The sequence below is a fragment of the Eleutherodactylus coqui genome, chromosome 3 (genome assembly GCF_035609145.1).
Source record: "Eleutherodactylus coqui strain aEleCoq1 chromosome 3, aEleCoq1.hap1, whole genome shotgun sequence".
NCBI lineage: Eukaryota > Metazoa > Chordata > Amphibia > Anura > Eleutherodactylidae > Eleutherodactylus > Eleutherodactylus coqui.
Genome location: NC_089839.1, coordinates 200,927,338 through 200,942,716, shown reverse-complemented (window position 1 = coordinate 200,942,716; position 15,379 = coordinate 200,927,338). Strand labels below are relative to the sequence as shown.

Genomic DNA, 15,379 nt, shown 5'->3' with positions numbered 1-15,379 from the left:
GAGAAGATCAAAGCCTGGCTTATTCCTGTAAACCTCTCTGAGACATTTTTCACTTAAAGGAAAATTACCTATTAAATACTCAAAGACAAAAAAAAAGAAGAAAAACCTTGTTTTAAAGAGTTGCGATCCTAAAGTCCTTAGCTCATATCCGTCACACGTGTTACTATTTCTGCAGGTTGTATATCCAGGGATTACGTGCAATACAGCACGTAGTAATGATGTAGATATTAGCTGTGGGGTTTGCTGAACACATGAAGTCATCTGGAAGTAATAGAGCCCTTTCTGTGGCCTTTTAGAAAAAATAATGGTGTTGCTATATCCTTAAAGGGGTCATCCACTTTAGACATCTTTTTGATAATCATAATTTGTTTGCAGGCAATTACTGGGGGATCCCAGTAGTGAATCTATTCTGTTCCCTTGCAGCACTCCCACAGGGGAAAAGTAGTATTACACAGTTCCCATACAACTCAATGTGTTGGGTCCTCCAGAGATGCTCTCTGATGTGGCTAATATAATTATGAACATGAACACATGAACTCCTCCCCCCCCCCCCCCAATTAACTTTTTTAAAAATTCAAATCGCAATGCAAGCCTAGATATTTCTACCCTACTACGATTAGGACACTGCCATTTATTCCCTTTCTTTACATATTAAAAATAAAATCTCTAATGGTGTAAATTTGAAAGACTAGAAATTTTAAATTTACAATGACTTCCTCAGTCGCATTTTGCAAGCTATCGGCCACGATTTAAGAGCACCTTAAAGTCAGCAACTGGAACTTTAAGGGGGTTGTCCCAGTTCTAGCTATTTTGGTGCAGGAAGCAGACAGCTCCATACATTGTGCAGTGGACCAGGATGGTGCTGCAGGAAGAGTCCTAATTAAGTGAATGGGACTCAGCCTGCAATACGGACCTGGGCCAGTGCGTAATATACAGAGTTGTCTGCTTCCTGCAGTAAGACAGCTAGAAGTGGGACAACCCCCTTTAGGCCCCTTTACGTAGCTCAATTTCAGACCGTTAACGAGCACAAATTGACGCTATAACAAGCCGAAGAACTTATTTAAAGGGCCTTTACAAAGGCCGATGCAAGACGGTATGAGGCACAAATGATTGCTGAAACGATTGTTCAGCTCCCATTAACTTCCACAATCGCCAGCAGATGTGCTACTACAAATAATTTTTGCAGCCACATGAAAAATGCGATCAGGCAGTAAACGAATAACATCTGGTTTGTCGACTGATGGCTGCCCCGTTAACTCATGGCAATAAATTGGGAAACAGTACGAAAGTCGCACCAGCTGATTAGCTGTTCATGTGAAAAGAATTTTAGGCCTTATTCACACAGCAATGGCCATCTCTGAAAAACAGACTGAGTTTTTGTGCGATTTTTTTTATACATTTTTCATGCGTGCCAGTTTTTCCAATTAAAACAAACCAAAAAAACTTGAAGGTGGGAAGCAGATCGTCTCTTTACCTCCTGTAAAGATAAAAAAAAAGAGGAAAAAGAAAAAAACAATGCTCGTGATTAAACCCATTGAGTTTGGTCTGATTAAAAATTGGAACGCACTCGCCCGTAAAAAACACCCATGTCAATAGCTACTGCACAGCATTCCTCCACTGCTAAACACAGTACAGAAATGCCGATTGTGGCTCCCACCAGGACTCGCCAAGAGAATGAACTGCTGCCGGCAGCAATCAGCAAAGCTTTGCCTGCATTTAGCAGGTGAGACACTCCGTGTAAGAGCACCCTTAGGGGGCTTTCACAGAGGCAAGATGCACAAGTCTCTCACAAACCCATCTTATGAATTAGTTCATTCACATTAGCGAGGTTTTCCTGCATGGCACCGCGATGCTATGTTATACTAAGCAAAGAAAAAAATTTTTTTTTTTAAATTGCAACATTTCCCATTTTGATTCATGGTCCAATATCGCCCTTAGGCTACATTCACACGGGCGAGCACTATATAAGGCCGAGGAATCCGACCAGACATCGCACCACCTGGCATCATTTCTGAGAAGCTGCGATCCTCCGGCTCTTATTTAACAAACGTGAGATGATCGGCAAGTGTTTACCATTGATTTAAAAGTAAAACCTCACATTGCACTCGCGTGCGCATATCACCACATCCGACGTGTTTGACTGTCCCATTGTAAACAATGGGCGATGCGTGTTTTTACCTCGCAGCATTGCTGAGAAGGAAACAAAAACAAACAAAAAGAAAACAAGTCACTCATGTGTATGACTTCATTCAAAAGAATGGAGTTCATATCCGCACTGGTGTGAATGTAGCTTTAAGCCCAATGTCCACGGGCGGATTTGATTTGCGGAATCTGCAATTCAAAGTGCCCATAGGGAAGCATTGGCAACCGCAACTGAATTTAGGCATGCGGATTTGACTTGCGGACCGTTTGGTGCAGAAAACAAATCGCAGCATGCTCCATTTCAGTGCAGATTCTGTGAGGACAGGCTCCATAGAAGTCAATGGATATGGACGATCCACAGCAAATCCACAAATACAATTGCAGTTGCACTGCGGATTTGAAGATCAAAATCAATTAGGCGTAAGGCAGTCTTCAGATTCCCAACAAAAGAAACTCAAGGTACCTTTACAAAGGGCAATTATCGCCCAAATTATCAATAATCGTCCCATGTACAAGTGGACGCCAACAGGGCACTGAGCGATCGGTCACTTGTTGAGAGTCACTTTCTTCATAGCAGAATTAAAGACCCAGCAACCATTGAGCAGTGTAAAAAGTCAATATTTGACCAACTCCTGTTAACTGTGAATGGAGGCAGACGGCCGGAAAGATCCATAGCCCACTTCACCTCCATTCACTGGAACGACTATCACTGCTATGTAAAGCATAGGAGCAATAGTTGGGCGGTAGTCTGTGGGACAGCTGTCGGGCACTTATGTAAAGGTATCTTTGCAATTTCCCTGCTCTACGTTGTCATGGTTTCTGCAAATCAAGAAGGACGGATTGCTTTAAAGCAACCCTATGAAATTAGGAAAAGCGCCACAACTGCCCATGGGTTGCACCTGGTATTGCACCTTGGCTCCAATCATTGAATGCAGGAGAGATGTAACACCAGACCCAGCCTATGGATATGGTGATCCATTTTAAATCTGAAACAACCCCTTTAAAAAGGGACTATTTGTGCAATTACCTAGTTCTAAAAAGTACCCAGCACAGAAGTAGCCTCGCTCAGAATAACCTTGTACTAAAAAGCTTCTTGTTTAACGACTGAAGAAACCTTGGCTGTAATCACTGGCAGCAAAGAACTAAGTAGATAATCTTCCCAGTAATAAAAAGGTCAATGCTGCATAAAGAAACATGTCCATTATATAGGACAAAAGTCCTAACACTGCCTCCGTACAGCTACGGCTGACCACACCTGATCACCACTACCCCCGTTAGAGTCCGCTTTGAGAACTAACACCAATACGGACTTTGTGACTTTTTCAGCATGTCTGAATGCACAGGATTCATGGGGTTAAAATTTGAGGGTGTCTCACATTGCAGCACTCACCATGCGATATTAAAGTGCATCTTACAAGCATTAATCTTGGACTATTAGACTGCCTGGAGCTAAAGCCTAATACTTTATAGTGATACCAAGCAGCTAAATGGAGTGGAATGCTTAGCTCCATCTAGTGGCCACACCATGAAATGTGTCAGATAAATCATGAAGAACCCCTCTGCTTTCCTGGGGTAAGGGGGTTCTGTGAAAATATGTGAAGAATTTCCATAAATTGAAGACTATCATATTTTACCAGCGGGTCGTATGTTGGCGTTTTATATAGAAAATATTTGCTGTTCTCCCGGTGAACATATGTGATCCATTCTGCGCACTAGTGTACTGTAATATCTAATTTCACTATTTCCATTGGCCGGGTTGCATATTTTTCCATAAAACCTCCCGTGGTGCGTTCTCAGTCCTTGCCTATACTACATCCGTGTGAACTGAACCTGGGACTACAGTTTTGTGTAGGGTCTGCTCGCCCAAATATGTGCTGACATTGAATTGTTGCATTTGGATAGTAACATTCGTAGGCCTGCGATAGGAGCTGGTAACACCGTGTCCTGAGACAGAAGATAATAGCGACAAAAGTCTCAAAATCGTATAAAACGGACAGTTCTACCTCCCCTGGGACTGATACATAAAGGGATAGAATATATTCAAGAAGAAGGCAACGATTGCTGCCATGGTGCCAAGGACAAAGTAACGGATGCGGGCTTCATCAGAGTACTCCGAGAGCTGGAGGTGATGGGCGGGTTGGTGAGTGGTGGGGGCTCTGTGGCGTCGCCGTAAGTCCGCATCATGGTGGAGTTCCTCCTCTTCGGCCTCCAGTGCCTGCCAGATCAGAGAAGCCTGCGGTGTGCGGAAACCTGTGTCAGAGCTGGGGGGACGACATATAGGAGCACAAAGCTTCTAGACACACAACATCTACATAGTAGCATCTGCAGAGCACAGACACAGCCAACAGCGCGGTACAGAGCAACTGCCTAGGGATCATTTAAAGGGGTATTCTCAGTTTAGAAAGAGGTGTCATATCACTAGGATATGCCATCAATTATGATAAGGGGTGGGGGTTCAAAACCTTCAGTCACCAAGAATGTAAAGGCTGCCGTTTTAATGTAGCTCTGCGCCCCTTTTTCCAAGTTTTCCCCACACAGCGCCTCTTCCAGCCACAGGCTACGCAGGGAACTGCAGCCGAGCCCATTCAACTCAATGGGGCTGTGCTGTAGTTCTCCTTGCATGGTCTGTGGCCGGAATATCGAGCAGCTAGGAAAAAGGTAGAAAGAAAAAAAAAAAAACAGCAGTGCTACACCAGCCCCTTCATTTTCAGGATTAAAGGGATATCCTGGGCACAGACTAACATTTTAAAATCTAATGTTCATCATCACAATAAGTAATTTTGTAAAAGAAAGTAGCTAGAGCAGATCAGCGAACCTGTCACTAACGTGACCCTCCACCTAAAGAACATCTCCACTTCCTCTGACATCTTGTCCACATTTGCTACTTCCTACCCTGTCCATAACCTCCAACATCCTGCGAGCAGTGCACGATGGGAGGAAGTGCATGTGCAGTTCAGAGTGCCGGAAGGTTTTGTCTGTCTGCCTCAGCAGTCCGTCTCTGGCACCCCGAGAGGGAGGTTAGTGCTAGTAAGCTGCAGGACCTGCAAGCTGAGGGCGGAGCTACAGCTTTGACTGGCAAATAAGCTTGCTGGGAGTTGTAGTTAACAGTCTGTCACTGTGTTTACTGTAGAAGAAGTGATACATGTAAACACAGCGGCAGATCGGCAACTGCATGAGACAAAGATGCTGTACCTACCGGATGTCAGAATTTTGAGAATTTTCAATTTAGGAGATCAAACCCCCACTGATAGTCTACGTTATCGTTATAGAAGACTAAAGTCCCCTTTTAATATAAAAATTGGAGCCTCCAGACAAACAGATATTGCAGAAAGTTTTAAAAGTTGGTTGCCGTAACCCAGAAGCCTGACCATAGGCAGCCACGGTGCATAGAGGAAGTGTTGTATCACATAGTGCCCATGAAAGATGACAATGAAATACAGAGTTGTAGCAAGTTCTCCAGAGACCCTTCTGTTTCTAGTAACGCTCCACTCATGAGTAAGACTAAGTCAGAAAAGTCGTGCAACCAAAAAAGATCTGTAACTTGCAACGGAAGTACTGGCTTCAGCGCTGCAATTTCACTACTAAACAGCTAAATTGCAGACAGGTTGCAGGCAAGACTAGATCATCATGCGACTAAAATTTAGATTTTCCTGACTGTCATGTTGCAATTGCGTTGGGTCACGGGTCACAATGTGACACTATTGCAACTTATTAAAATGAAACATTGCAGTGTGATATATGTGTTACCCTAGCCGAATAGAAGGAAAGTTCAGGTAGCAACATTCTCTCTGAGCCGTTCATACAACGCCTAGAAGTAATTTCTCCTCCCCCCACCCCAAAAAAAATGTATCAAAAAGGAGGAACGTACAGAGCACAGCGGCTCTGTTCATGTCACATCACAGCTGTATATCACAAGTACCCCCCGACAGAAGGCTTACACTAAGCCACAGACATACGTAAGCCATAAGCCACAATGGTTTTAAAAAACGTATACTATGCAGCAGACCCTTTTTTTGGCGGTGACTCACTTTATAGTTACAAAAGGGACACTAACGCATACCGGCAGGGTGGAAACCCCACTGACACTATTGCCCTCCATTGGGCATAAGGGGGTATACAGACATGAGGAGCATACGCACCAGGAGCTTTCCTGACACATACACTGAATGCACACAAGACGGGTTGTGAATGTTGTTTTATGCATAAAACTCTCCAGAAGTTTTGAAACTCCCCCAATTTTTCACCAGATCCCCACCAGTCAGAAACCCCTCTGGGAGGTGCTTATAGGGTAGACCCCCGAGGAGTCCAGGGTGTGCTTTTTATATCTACCTGGCTTCCTGGAAGTGGACTCCTTTGTACGCTGTGAACTCCCCTAGAAAACTATGTACGCGCGCACAACCTGCAGAGATAAGTCTGATGTACCATCTGTGTGCCAACGTCTATGGGCGACAGTGTGGGAACGGGAAGCTGGGCAAGTATGCAAAGTACATCCCTGGACTCCTTAGGGCTTGCCTTATGATCACCAGAATTTAGTTCATGGTGCTCATAGGTGATGACAGGTTCTCTTTAACGGGTAAGGATTGAATTCCGAAAATAGACATTCCCACGAGGTCTACAATCCATAACATTTACTATAAAACTGTGAAGATTTATTTTCACATGAACACCCCATTCCAAACAGAGCAGATCTCCATTGGTGGGAAGAGGTTGTAAGTGGTTATGTCTGTGGTCCAAAAACTATCATAAAATTACTGGGGCAGTTAATGATGATCCTTTATGTCTGACTTAAAGGCTCAATAACTGCAGAGGTCCTGGGAGAAAGGTATACAAGACCTATATGGACATTCAGTGTTCCCATGCCCCAATATAAGCACATTCACATGCTGGAATCGTATGCAGTTGGGGCCTAACCGAAGAGTGGATCCCAAAGGAATAGGAAATATAAATAGGAAGTATTAGGAAGTTCCCTTCCTGCTGGACCCGCTTTTGCACCCTGCATCTGTAATTCTGGCCGAAACATGGAGAATAAAAGCAATAAGCGCAAAGCAGCATGTACTGTACCAATGCATTCATCTAGGACTGGTTGACATGAGTTACTGTGTTGCTGGTCAGCAGAAGCAGTTTACAGAGGATCAGTCAGCTTTCATGACATCAGTTTTAGTAAATACTTGTTTTCCCCATAAATTAAAAAGTGCACCAAAAAAAAAAAAACTCCACTGCCAGTCTCCCCCTCTAGAAAAGGTCGATGAGGCATGTACCTGCAAAGACTGACATTGTCTGATCAAGGTTTACGAGTGTCAGACTGTGAAGGGACACCCTCTAATAACACAGGAGATAAGAACACCCAATTGTTAACTTATTCACACACGTCTAGTAGGAACAACAGCACATTGCCGAGGTCTAAATTATTTAAAATAATCCTGCTCCAGGATTATTTTATGGGGGAATACAAGTCTTTACTGAACTAGCGATGTCAGGAGAGCAGATGTGTCTTTCTTGCAAGTCTCTGCCATCTTCTCATCAATGGACAGAGCAAGTTCTACCATTTAAAGAGACATTACAAAGAATCCCTCATCGGATACAGATGCAGCAAAGTTTAACTTGAGGATTGTAACTTTGTGCTACAGTTTCAATTGTTGTAAGATATCTGTAGGGTACGTATACACGTAGTGGGAATACTGCGGAATTGCTGCCAGGTGACAGCGCAAAGACGTCGGGAGTGATGAGAGTGCGGTAGCTTCTGAAATCAGCTATGGAAATGCAGCTAATTTATAGTCACATTCCGCACCGATGTCTCTTGCTGGGTGCAGATTTTGCTGTTAAATTTTCCACTACAATTCCACTACTTGTAAACATACCCTTACACAGGACAACTGGACCCACAAGGACCCAATAGCTGCTCCAACGAATATCTCTCCTGTGCTTTTAGGAGATAGTTCAGTGAATGGAGTGGTGCGCACAGGATATCACTTCTAACTATTTACCTCCATTTACTGCAAACAGGCAGTTGTTCAGAGACTGAGCAACTCCTGTATACACTGAACGAGAAATCGCTTCATTTCAGTGAGCTGGAACAAAAAAGCTAAGAAACGATTCCTCGCTCAGTGCCCGTCGGTGGCTGCGTGTACACAAAACAGCGATTTTTGGCCATAGTTGAACCAAGCCCTGTGTAAAGGTACCCTAACAATGATTGCTGTTGTGTTAACAATAACTTTTGAATGGCTTAAGATAAATTTGTCATACAAAGTTATCAGAGTCAAGTTAAACTTTGTTGAATCTGTAGGATATTGTTTTAGCAGGGTAGAGAAAAAGAAAAAAAAAAAGACACAAAAAAGAGACCCCACAAACACACAACCGCAGAGCAGGAAAATAGATAATGCTTAAGCTACTAAACCTAGCCAAAGCATCCAGATAACATAATATATATATAAATATTATATATATTCATTGTAAACATTCAGTCACTCCTCTCACGTTTGCTGGATCGGTGCCAGCCTGTGTGTCCTACTCACGTAAAGAGCGCTTACACGCTTTATTAGGTTTAGCCGGCTGTCACAGGCTGCTTGTACCATAAATCGCAGAATGCAATACAGCAGATAGGACTTCACCTAATCTGTCATAAAATGATATATCTAAACTAAACTGTCAACAAAAACAGTGCTCATTTTTGCCGAGAATCATCCACCGTTGGGGGTCTTGTGTCCTTCCATTTACGAGTTGGAGTCCTGTGGTCCCTCGTTATTTAAATTGCAGTATTTATAGATACTGCTGAATGAGGCCCTCAATTGCTTTCCACAACTCTTGTTCATTTTAAATGGGCAGTAGGTCATCGCTCACTCATGTCAAACTGGACTAAAACTGGTCCCTTTAAAGCATGGTGGAAGGTCCCAGTTCTTGCACTCCTTAGATTAATGCTTTGTGACACATTCCACTGATGGGTCATAAAACATTATACTGGGTAACCCCTTTAAATGGCTAGTCTCATAACTGACTTATCACCTATCCATAGGATAGGTGATTAAAAAAAAAAGGTCTGATGAGTGGGGGGGGGGGGGGGGGGCTCAAGGTGTTCCCCTCTCTGCACCATGGAGGAGATTGAATGTGGAGTCAGTTGTGCATGCGCTGTGCCGCTCCATTCATCTTCAATGGGATTGCCAGAGATAGCTGAGCGCTTGTACTCGGCGATTTCCATCAGTCCCATTGAAGATGAATGGATAGTTGAGAAGTCAATTAGGAGACAAGCTCTAAGGCCGACCGAATCCAAATAGTATAGCAAAAAGAAGCGTGGCGTTCCCTTTTCACGGACCAATGATGTTGGTAGCAAACTACCATATGTCAGATGTATACATCGGGATGATTTCCTCCTATGAATGCTTCTGACATATGCCAACACATAGCCATACAGTGGCTTCTACTGCCCATTGGGTCACATTGTAAAAATGTATACTTCATGGTATATTTTCTTTTGCCTATGTATGGAATAGTGCTAGTCTACACATAAGAAAAAAAAATTATATACACACATACATATATAAAACTAGCCTGACAAAGGCCAAAAGGACACTTTTTTGGCCTCAGTCAGCTAAATGGAGCCTACTGACACGTTTGATGTATGTGCTGGGACCCCTCTGGATGCATAAATAGCAAATGAACACCTCCGATGGGCAGGTGCCCAAGAAGTCCCTGCTGTTGGTTATTCTGCTTTCAGTACTGTACCACCATTAGTAGCACTCATTTTCTTCATGCTTTGTCTGCTACTAGTGATATAGTGTCTGCATGTTTTGACTCTCACCTGACTAGCAGCAGCTTCAGCAGATGCTCCTGTGTCAGGCCTGTGATCTGCCGGATGCCCCCGCACTGGTCTCTCCACGGGAGAGTTACGCCGTCGGTAGAAGAGCACATATGCATATCTTGTCACCACTTGGCTCTCGTCGACTGTGGTCACCGTGCTGTCATCAAACAATCTCCAGCCTATATTAAAAAAGAGAGAGATGATCAGAGACTACAAGGAACGTACAAGAGCAGCAATAAGAAAAACAAACCCAAATACGCACCCACGTCACTTCTCTGACTGTTCTTTTCATTAGGAAGCCTAGCATAGGCAGTGTAATGCCCTCCGATCATCCCCCCATAATGATTTATTACTGCATACAGGTCATAGATGGGTCTCTGATGGTCTTCTTTTTGTCCGATGCAGAATGTAGTGAGGTCTAGCCCCCTGGAGGACGGAAGTGAATACACATTTACAATATTAAAAGCTCAACTTTCCATGGATCACCTCTTCAACCAAAGATATCGTAGACATTGTGAAGTATCGGAGTCTAAACACATAGAACAGTTATCTCCAAGCTGAGGCTCAGGTTGTTTCGAAACTACAACCTCCAGCATGCCCAGTTACACAGTAGCTGGAGAGTCACAGAGTAGAGATCATTAAAGTAGAGTGTAACTAACATTTTACACCCTGCTAACATCTGTGTCAGAGGCTCTGGCATAGACCCTTCCAAAATTAGTGGTGAAATAGTGCAGCATGGTCCATGATGCAAGAAGAGAACATGATGCAAGCTGGACGGATCCCATTAAAGTCAACGTGCTCCGTCCTGGGATGTATGGTTCCATCATAGGACGGATATGTTCTCTGCAGGGATTCAGTTTTTCTGCTCTCATGACGGAACAAAAAAAATGGAAACCCCGAAAGCAGATGTGCTTACCTGACAGGGAAGTCTACCAGGTCATTTATTTTGTCTCTCCAGATAAATGTGCGAAAGGAGAAACGTTTCAGCTGAATGATCAAGATATTCGGCAGCCTCCACAGCATCAGTTGCTTGGAAGCCTCTCGGTGCTGGTTACACTTGGGGCAGTACCTGGGGAGAATCAAGAAAACACCTGATGAATAACTCTGCACAAACCCAATATAGGGTGAAAGGGCTACTAATGGGTTAAAGAGAATTCTTCCTAAAATTACTAAGTACATCATTAATTACAAAGTTGATTGTATGGAAAAGGTATTAAAAGGGAACCTGTCACCTGAAAAATCCTTCTCAATCTGCCGCCATAGTGTTAAGTAATGACAAGCAGAGCACACGTACTTTTACGCAAAAAGTCTTTTTGCATTAATTTTTAATTTGAAACTAGTGTGCCCAATATGCAAGTCAAAGAGGGTGCCATGAGCCATGCGAGTCAACACGCCACTGCCATAACCTGGTCTCTCCTCTCACTCACCGCCTCCCCCTATGTATGTAAGTCAACACTGGTGGCGCTGAAATCTCATGAATCTGCCATGCGCCCCTCTGGCTGTGTCTTCCCGGCACATGTGCAGCAAAGCAAGGTGCATACCCTTGACTTCACTAGCGCACTGCTCATGTACAAGACGACGCAGATGGGAGGAGCGCATGGCATCTTTGCAAAATTTTAGCACTACCAACGCCGACGACACAGGGGTAGGCAGCAGGTGGGAGGAGAGGACGGGTTATACCCATAGCTCACCATGCTTCTTCTGGAGCCAGCACTTCAGGCTTGGTAAAGAGATTTAGACATTGCTCCAGGGTGAACAGGCCGACTCTAGCAGCTTCGCTGGCAGATCCTGGATCCTCTTCACACTCCAGCTCTTTTGACTCGACCAACACAAATTCCTTCATCCTCTCATTGTTCTTCCAAACCAGAGCAAGTGAGCAGTCGTCTGACAGGTCCAGCGCCATGTCCCCTGCGCCGTACAAAACGGGAATGTGCAGTGAATATGGGTAAGATAAGGACAAAATATTTGGCTGAGTTTTTTTTTTTCAAGCATTACAAAGCTCCCTTGAGAACAGAACAAACCTTTATCTTCCAGCTTCACCTCTCTACCGGAGGAATCAATAAGATTGATATAAAAGAGGGCAGCATGGGAACTTGAGGACTCCACTGACTGCTGGTAACCTGGGACAGCAGCTAACGGGAGCAGGAATTAAAAGAAAGAAAAAAAACAAAAAAAGTTAATCACCGTGCAACAGATCTACATATTGCTGTACAATCCATACCATACTGGTTGGAAATATAAATATATTGGAATCCAATGGTTGGAAATCATTAAAAGGGACAGTCGTCACCTTGGAGCTACAAACTACACTATAAGGCCTCATGTCCACGGGGAAAATCAGATCCGCTGCAGATTCTACATGTAGAATCTGCAGCGGGTCCCTCCTGCCCCGCGGACATGAGCGCTGAAAATAGCAATTTAAAAGCATTTACCTTTCCGTAGCGGACGGCGAAGATCAGCTGTTCCTCACGGCCGGATCTTCATTTTCGGCCGGCGGATGAATTCCTGACGCCGGCGGCACATCGCCGGCACGTCGTCGACGTGCCGCGCGCATGCGCCGGGCACATCCGCCGAGCCGAAGCAAGGGAGATGCAGCCGTGAGGAAGAGCAGAGCTTCGCGGCCCGCTGCGGGTGAGTAAATGCTTTAAATTCCTATTTTAGGTCTCCCGCGGATCCGGACGGCTTCCATAGGCTTCAATAGAAGCCCGCGGGAGCCGTCCCCGCGGGAGACCCGCATGAAAATGGAGCATGGTCCAGATTTCTTCATGCTCCATTTTTTTTAAAATCACTTTTATTGACGATCCGCGGGTATTTATGTACCCGCGGGTGGTCAATGCATCCCTATGGGGTGCGGATCCGCGCGCGGGAGATCCGCTGCGGATTTTAAATGTCATTTTGCCCGTGGACATGAGCCCTAAGCTCAAAGGGTGATGGAACAGGGAGTTTAGGAGCTGTTTAATACTCACTGACTGGGCATCCTGTCCCAGCGTTGTGTCTCTGCGAAGTTGGCGCACAAGAGCTTTACTCTTCCTGCATATGCATCTCCCATTCATCTCTATGGGAGGTGCATGCGCAGAAAGAGTTAGGCTGCTGGCGTCTGCCACTGCGACAACTTCTATGGGAAACAGCGCTGCCTCTGTGTGCCCGGTGAATAGGAAACAGCTCCCAGACTCCCTGTTCCATTATCTTTGAGCCACCTGTTATGGGGCTCTAAAGGTGAAGAAATATTCCCTTTAACCTTTGAATTCATCTGTGAACGTAGCCATAATGAGGGGTCTTATTTTCTTGTAGGACGAGTGAGATAATATATATATATTTTTAATGGCACCATATTGAGGTATATACAATGTACTGAAGAATAGGGAGAGGACATAAAACAGAAAAGATAACACCCCCCTCCCCCCTCCAAAAGACACTACACCCAATACAAAATCCACCACCTGTTTTATGACCTACACTGTGCATCATCGATGACATGTTAACCTTATTCTTATTCTGACAATACAAACTCTATATGGTTTGCTTTACTACTTTGGCCAAAGAAAGAAAAAAAAAATTCTTTAAAAAATTAGTCAGTCATTCACTTTTGTATCACCACATTAAAACAAACTTCTTTTTCTTCTTCCTGTCCACAGAACTCCATGAGGGCTTGTGATTTGAGTTGTAGTTTTCAATGGCACAATTTGGGGGTACATAGGATTTATGGATTACATTTTTACTTATTTTTCTTCTGAGAAGAAATAAGCATAAATGCTATCCTGTCATAATGGTATTGACAGTGGGAAAAATAAATGTGCTAATTTTATAGTATGGGTCATTATGGATGCACAAATACCAATTATATGTACTTTTTCCATAATAAAGCATTTAAAAGATGACTTTTTTCCCCGTCTTTTTTGCTTTATCAGGACTCTTAGGCCTCATGTCCACGGGCAAAAGAAGGATTAAAATCTTCAGCGGATTTTAACTCTTCTCCTGCCTGCGGATCCACATCCCATAGGGATGCATTGACCACCCGCGGGTAGATAAATACCCGCGGATGGTCAATAAAAGTGATTTTTTTAAAAATGGAGCATGAAAAAATCTGGACCATGCTCCATTTTCGTGCGGGTCTCCCGCGGGCTTCTATTGAAGCCTATGGAAGCCGTCCGGATCCGCGGGAGACAAAAATTGGAATTTACTCACCCGCTCTGGTTCTTCCCTTCGCCGCGGCTCCATCTTCTCTCCGTCGCAGCCGGATCTTTTTTCTTTGGGCCGGCGCATGCGCGGGGCACGTCACCTGCGCATCCGCCGGGCCGGAGAAAGAAGATCCGGCCGCGACGCAGAGAAGATGACGCCGCGGCGAAGGGAAGATCCGGAGCGGGCGAGAAGTAAGTTTATTCTTATTTTTATGCCTCATGTCCACGGGGCAGGAGGGACCCGCTACGGATTCTCCATGGAGAATCCGTAGCGGGCCTGATTTTCCCCGTGGACATGAGGCCTTAAGCATGCAATTGAAAGATGCTTGTATAATGGGCAGGACAGAATAAGCATCCACACATGGCAGATCAGGTGACCTTTTAATGGCCCCTGGCAGTCAAAGCATCCCAGGGAGGCTTATGGGGTGACTGAGAAAGCTCTCCTCCTCTGTGGAAGCAATTAGATGCCACGGTTATTAACTGCAGCATCTAAGGAGTTAAACGGACAGACTCAGTCATCTCATATTCTGAACTTTGCAGCAAAGCTCCATTTGCGATATACAGCAGACACCAGGCAGACATGATACACTGCAACAACAAATACCTTCGGGTTTGACAGTTTTCTCATAGGAGGTCTCTTTCTCGCCCCCTGAATCAAACTCCCTTAAGGTGTCTGAAGATTGCTCTGAGAAACCAGAGTCCTTGCTGACCAATGAGTGCCTGTCCACACAGGCCTTTTCCTGCATGCTGGAGTCTCCTGGCTGTAGTGTATGACTCTGAGAAGGTGTGAGAAGTGACTGTGCAGGAGAGTCTCTAACACCCTCAGAAGCTTCTTCTAAGAACGTGCAGCTGGGCTGGGACAGGGCATCCGGCTTCTCTGGACTTAGTGGTTGTGGAGGCTGCTCCGGGGAAGTCCTTCCGGGTACAAAGGGAGGCTGGAAAACATTCACTGAATACCTAGAGGAAAGAAACAAACCACGTTATAGGTTTACCTATGTATTGCTAAATAAATCACCAATAGATATTCACTTCCTAATCCTTAAGATATGCAATCGGCTCACTGATCCACCCATTCAGGAAACCAAAGCCGGCTCTATTTGCTTGCGTACTGCAATTCCACTACTGCAGAAGAAGAGACCGAGTGGGCCACAGCAATGAATCAAGCTCTGCAGCCACTTCACACTCATGATTGGTGGGGTCCCAAAGTCCACAGTACCACCGGTCACAAAGGGATGGTGTATCCCAGCAATGTGTCATCACTTAAAAA

The 15,379-nt window shown here is 44.6% G+C and overlaps 1 protein-coding gene across 3 annotated transcripts in view; it reads right to left on the bottom strand.

Moving 5' to 3' along the window:
- USP19 (ubiquitin specific peptidase 19) overlaps positions 1-15,379 on the bottom strand; it is an 82,539-nt gene that overhangs the window by 6,165 nt on the left and 60,995 nt on the right. The window contains exons 20-26 of one of the 3 annotated variants that reach the window (XM_066596780.1): positions 14,717-15,069; positions 11,956-12,066; positions 11,626-11,842; positions 10,851-11,003; positions 10,197-10,360; positions 9,935-10,113; positions 884-4,375 (exon numbers count right to left, since the gene is read on the bottom strand). In XM_066596780.1, coding sequence (XP_066452877.1) covers positions 4,142-4,375; positions 9,935-10,113; positions 10,197-10,360; positions 10,851-11,003; positions 11,626-11,842; positions 11,956-12,066; positions 14,717-15,069 — 1,411 coding nt within the window. In that variant the 3' untranslated portion in view covers positions 884-4,141. Of the gene's footprint in view, positions 1-883; positions 4,376-9,934; positions 10,114-10,196; positions 10,361-10,850; positions 11,004-11,625; positions 11,843-11,955; positions 12,067-14,716; positions 15,070-15,379 lie in introns of those variants that run through there. The other 2 variants (XM_066596779.1, XM_066596781.1) reach the window with 2 other exon arrangements.